Below are 6,000 nucleotides of genomic sequence, written 5' to 3'. Positions count from 1 at the left end.
ACAGGTGTGCTTAATGGGGCCTCCTATGCAGTTGACGAAAATGTTTTGGGCTAGATAAGAGTGATGAGTGATGGTTGCATAACATTGTACTAAATGTCACTGAATTCTGCTCTTTAAAATTTTGAGTTTTATTTTATGTGGCGTGTACCCTCAAAAAAAAAAATAGAGGTGCAGTGCTCCAGCATGGGATGAGGCAGCGTGGACAGGAGCATCTCCCAACCGCAGTGAAGTCTGAGCCGCGTGCCTGCAACAATCCCACTGTGGCAGAGAACCGCAGAGTTCCTTCCGGTTTGGCAGCAGTCATTCGCCACCTCACAGCCCTCTGGAACCCCAGCCTGGGGGTCTCAGAACGCCGAGGCGGGGACTGGGAGCCGAGTCGGATTCCGAGACTGTGTGGGCTAGGTTTGGCTGGATTCAGTTACCTGGCTGAGGCCTAGTGAGCAAAATATCCCAAACCTCGCGTGATTTGGAAGCGGAAGCCGGATAAATACGGATCTCCAGATGTGCCAGTCTAGAGTCTATCGTTATGAGGTTCCCCCTAGAGTTTCTATTCATCATTTTAACCGCATTTCATCGATCTTGAGACACGGCTTTTGATATTTTATCACCTCAAGATAAATAGTGTTAGATGTCTAACAGCAGCGTTTTTCTAAGAGATACATGAAACAACAGTGAGTGTCAGAAACGATGCTGTCTTCCATGCAATGAAATTGTTGTAATAGGTGCTCAGTAAATGTTGACAATAAATGAGTGAATGAATGAAAATTATTTTATTTTTATTTGAGCTTTGGTTCTGCCATTTGCTAGCAGTGTAACTCAAGAGAAGCCAGTAACCCCCCTGAGCTTCCCTAATTCACAAAATGCCTGTCATGAAGTCGACAGCTTCCGGAGGCTGCGAGGCTCGCAAGAAGTGCCCACATAAATGTGCGCTTAGGGCGTGAATGCTCGCTCCCGAAAACTCCAACACAGTGAAAAGGCAGAAGCGGTGTTTTTCTTTTTTACATTTTTATAAGAATATATAAAAAATGATATAAATGGAAATTTAAGGTAGTGGGGGAAGGCATATATCTACGTTAAAAGGCAGGGCATTTTTAAAAGCTCTATTTTCTAGATTAAAACTACGAAAGCGGGGTGGGTTGTGGTGGGGGCAGTTGTGGCCCTGTAGGACCTTCGGTGACTGATGATCTAAGTTTCCGGAGGTGTCTCAGAGCCTCTCTGGTTCTTTCAATCGGGGATGTCTGCAGAGGGCAGAAAGAAAACAGGCGTTAGAAACCTGGGGTCAAAGATGTGCGGCACATCCCGCCCTCCTCTCTTGCCGTCCCTACCGACATTGAAATACTTATGGACAAAGTTCTCGCAGTGGCTTCATGTGCATGTACCCACCCACCGCTCTCCCACACCTCCCTAGTCCAGCAGCTGGTCCACTGCCCGCCTGGCTGCTCCAGGCGCGCCGACCGCTCAAGCGCTCCAGGTCCACCCGGCCGAGGGCAGAGAAAGCGCGAACGCGCGGCCCGCAAGGTTGCAAGAAGAAAACGAGTGTTATATAATGAGTCTCAGTGGTTGCTCACAGTGCCAGGCGCGAAGGTGTGAAGATGCGGCCTTTCTCTTCCCGCATCCCCAGGCATCTTTTGCACCTGGTGCGGAGTGAGCCAGCCAGCTTGCGATAACCAAAGGGCGCCTCAGGCTCTGGCGCTCCTCGGCGGAATCCCGTAGCTTCCCTACGCATGCCTGCTTCTACAAACCCACAAATAGTTTCCGATCATTTCTGAAACAAAATGGATGCTCATTTATTCATGTGATCTGGCTTCTGCCTTCCTCTCTAATCTCGTTGCGTGTGGGCTCCAGCTCGCCGTTCGGTTCTCCCGAGGCAGCATTTACACTTGAGAGTCTCAAGATTATTTTATTCCTGAGGCAGCATTTGCACTTGAGAGTCTCAAGATTATTTTATTCCTGAGGCAGCATTTGCACTTGAGAGTCTCTTTTTACGTTTATTCCTGAGGCAGCATTTGCACTTGAGTTTCTTCCTCCCGTAGCTATCATTAGATTCTCCGACCACTCTTTAGCTTCTCCTCCTATTCACACTTCATATTTACCCATTGCATTGGTTTTATAAACTCGCTCTCTGAAAATAGATTGTTATCTTCCTTAACGTCTGTTTCCCAGGTCGGGCACGACAGCTTGGGACTGTAATCGCAGTACTTTAGGAGAGGAGGGGGGATGATCGCTTGAGCCCAGATAACATGGTGAGACCTTCGTCTCTATTAAACAAACAAACAAACAAACAAACCCAGGCGTCGTGGCGTGCACCTGTGGTCCCAGCTAGTCGGGAGGCTCAGGTGGGAGAACCCCTTGAGCCAGGGAGGTTGAGGCTGCAGTGAGCTGTGATCGCGCCACTGCACTCCAGGTTGGGCAACAGATCGACCCTGTCTCCAAATGTAAACCCCATGAGGGCAAGACTCTTGTCTGGTCTCATTCACCTTGGCGTGCCCACCACCTAGAACAGGGCTGATCATGCAGTAGAATCTAACCATATAATTAATTGTGCTTGAAGAGGGGGTGTTGGAGAGTAAGAGAAGGAAGGGAGGAGGGAAGAAATGAAAGACTTGTGTGTTTGGATTAAATATATTAGGTTTGGTTAAGAGTCGTTCAGTTTATTCATTTGCTTGTGGCCCAATTCAATAGTTTTACTCCCTCTCCCACTTGGCTCCTCCGGCTTTTTGCTCAGCCCTGGAACTGCGCTGTAATTGGCAGCTCCTTCTAAATCGGGACCCGGATGCTAGTTGTAACTGGAGCCGAAGTCTCCTTCTTCACTGGGACCTGGATGCTAGCTGTAACTGGACGGAATTGGGGGGGAGAAGGGCCGAGTAAAGAACTTCGCGTCTTTAACTTCGAAGGTGATTTTGCGTTCTGTATTTACAGCATCTCCAAGCAGAGGGCTTAGAGCTAACTCTCCACCCTGTCCTCCCTGGCTCCCCTATGGCCCAAGGAGCCCAGTGTCCCTGTTCTGGGCCAAAATAAGATGGATTTCATAATCTTCAAGGTCATGTTTTACCTTAAATATTCGTGTTTATTCCCGTGTACTGCTTCATATATCTATTTTATTTTAAAAAAAAGTGTTCCTCCCCCAGAAACAATTGAGTAATGTTGGCACTTTCAGCAGACAGCTGTGGGGGTAGGGAACTGGGGCCATGGAATGGGGGCGGAGGGAGGATGCTTTGAGATCACAAAGGGAAAGGCAAGGGCAAGGAGGACCATAATTCTACCTTCATCGCTCAGCGATCTCTTGCACAAGTTTAAGAGGGAAAGGAGAGGGCCTCTGTCTGCCATAGAGTGCTGCAAACTCCGGTGCACAGACTGCCAGGGTCAGCGAAGTCTCGGTCCTGATGTCCTCAGAACCCCCTGCGGCAGCTCTGGAAAACTCTACCGCATAAAGCGGAGGGTCAGATTAGTTGAGGAGGGTCGGGTTAGTTGAGTTGGGCAGAAGAGCCGAGATCGAGAGATCTCCAGATGATGCCACGCACAACTGGGTTTGGAAATCCTGAGGTTGGTCCAGCCAGCTTGGTATGCAAATGAGGAAACAGACCTGGTAAGTGGATGCAACTGGCCCTAGTTTGGAGGAAGAGGGGGCACTAGACCTCTAGCCTCTTGAGTCTTTATTGCTCCGCAGTCTAGGCCTAGAACTAGCAGAGGGTAGGTGTTTGGGTGGTGGTATGCTTTGGGAAGTATAATGTACAGAATGGGCTTTCACGTGCGCAAGTCCATTTCGGGGTTATTTCCCATTTGCCGCCCTGGCGGGGCAGAGCGATAGGGAGACTCAGGCCATCCCACCGATTGGCGCGTGAGCTGAGGCAAGACCCGAGACTGGTCTCCTGGGCTGAACTTTCTGTGCTGGAAAATGAATGCTCTGAGTTTCGGAAGCTCTCAGGGTACAAATTCTCAGATCATCAGTCCTCACCTGAGGGACCTTCCGCGGCATCTATGCGGGCATGGTTACTGCCTCTGGTGCCCCCCGCAGCCGCGCGCAGGTACCGTGCGACATCGCGATGGCCCAGCTCCTCAGCCAGGTCCACGGGCAGACGGCCCCAGGCATCGCGCACGTCCAGCCGCGCCCCGGCCCGGTGCAGCACCGCCAGCGTGTCCAGGAAGCCCTCCCGGGCAGCGTCGTGCACGGGTCGGGTGAGAGTGGCGGGGTCGGCGCAGTTGGGCTCCGCGCCGTGGAGCAGCAGCAGCTCCGCCACGCGGGCGCTGCCCATCATCATGACCTGCCAGAGAGAGCAGAGTGGTCAGAGCCAGGGTGGGGGCCGGCATGACGGAAAGGAAGCTTGTGTGAAGCCCCCTCACTGCCAAGCAGACCAGCACACAAGCCCCAGGTGTCTAATTACCCCTACATTTGCTTCTAGTTTCCAATTTCCTTCTCGAGTTCTCTATCCATTCTTCAGTACACAATGAATTCCATTATATCCTCCGAACTTCTGCGGAGCTGTCGTCACAGGCAGAGAGCACTGTGAGGCAGGGGCAAAATAGCAAAGGGGCAGGGACAAACTGACTTTTACTCCAGGCTAACTTCCTGTATTTCCCCTGAGATACAACTACTGAAATTTCTTCCTGAATTTATGTTAGGCCTGGAGATTTTTTTTTCTTTTTGTTCACTGCTGTATATCCAAGCGCAGAAGTGGTAATTGTTAAAAAGAGAAAACTTGTTTGTTTGTTAAGACAAATTCTCACAAAACTTTTAAGTTACCCTTAGCTTCTGGGAATGTTGAACTTCAATTTATTTTTCATTATATTAGCTTTAAAATTATATATTGGCATAGTACAGTTGTATATATTTATGTATACAATATGACGTTATGATCTTTGAACACAATGGGGAATTATTAAGTCAAGCTAAGTAACCTATCCATCATCTCAAATATTTGACGTTTTTGTCAAATGAGAGCATTTGGGATTTACTATTTAGCTATATTCATCATGCTGTGAAACACATCTCAAAAAAAAAAAATCAAACTAATTCCTCCCATCTTAACTGAGGCTTTGTATCTTGATTACCATCTCCCCATTCCTCCCACCCCCCAGCTCCAGTAACCACCATTCTACTCTTTACTGCTAAGAATGTAATTGTTCTATATTTCACAGATAAGTGAGAACATGTGATATTTGTCTTTCTGTGTTTGGCTTATTTCATTTAGCATAATGCTCTCCAATTCCAAAACTTCAATTTCTTCAAGTATAAAATAAGAAGGCTGGTCTAATTAGCCCTAAAATTCCTTCCTGTGGTAGGCTGAATAATGCTCCCCCCAATGTCTATGTCCTAATCCTCAAAAACTGTTAATATATTAACTTATGTGGCAAAAGAGGCTTTGCAGATGTGATTTAATTAATGGTCTTGAGGAAGATTATCCAGAATTTTCAGGGTGGGCCCAACATAACCCCAAGTGTTTTTATTAGAGGGTCACAGTCAGAGAGAAGATATAAGAATGGAAGCACAGGCCACAGAGAAAATACAGGGACCATGAGCCAAGGAATCTGATGGTCACTAGGAGCTGGAAAAGACAAGGAAACAGATTGCTCCTTAGAGTTTCCAAAAGGAATGAAACCCTGTGGACCCATTTTTGACTTCTGATCTCTAGAACTATAAAATAATAATTTTGTGTTTGTTTTAGCTAACACATTTGTGATAATTTGTAACAGCAGCAGTAGGAAACTAAAACACTTCCCAGGTTTATGATTTGAGAGTTCATTAAACAAGAGATCGTCACCTCTTTGGTTCCTAAATCATCTTGGAAACAAAGCCATTTCCAGAGAGGAATTTTAAAATACTGTCTGCAGTCACAGCAACCTTAAAATTTGAGTGTTGCATGGTGGAAGTAGACAATTTATTTTAGGATAATTGTTATTTGTTATATTAGTTTGAGGATGGTGGTGTTAAAGAGGAGTTACTTATTTTTAGGTACATTTCATACTAAACACAAATTGCATAATTTGCCTAAATCAAAGAAT

General features: G+C 47.1%; 1 protein-coding gene across 5 annotated transcripts in view; it reads right to left on the bottom strand.

Annotated features, from left to right (window-relative positions):
* Nucleotides 1-747: 747 nt before the first annotated feature.
* CDKN2A (cyclin dependent kinase inhibitor 2A) overlaps nt 748-6,000 on the bottom strand; it is a 30,981-nt gene continuing 25,728 nt past the window's right edge. For 4 of the 5 annotated variants that reach the window (XM_063650484.1, XM_063650485.1, XM_063650483.1 and 1 more), the window contains exons 2-3: nt 3,956-4,262; nt 748-1,238 (exon numbers count right to left, since the gene is read on the bottom strand). In XM_063650484.1, the coding sequence (XP_063506554.1) occupies nt 1,225-1,238; nt 3,956-4,259 (318 nt within the window). In that variant the 5' untranslated portion in view covers nt 4,260-4,262 and the 3' untranslated portion in view covers nt 748-1,224. Of the gene's footprint in view, nt 1,239-3,955; nt 4,263-6,000 lie in introns of those variants that run through there. The other variant, XM_063650486.1, reaches the window with a different exon arrangement.

Source organism: Pongo pygmaeus, chromosome 13, assembly GCF_028885625.2.
Source record: "Pongo pygmaeus isolate AG05252 chromosome 13, NHGRI_mPonPyg2-v2.0_pri, whole genome shotgun sequence".
NCBI classification, from domain to species: Eukaryota; Metazoa; Chordata; class Mammalia; order Primates; family Hominidae; genus Pongo; species Pongo pygmaeus.
The sequence above is the reverse complement of the archived record's forward strand: the minus strand, read 5'-3'. Positions and strand labels throughout refer to the sequence as shown.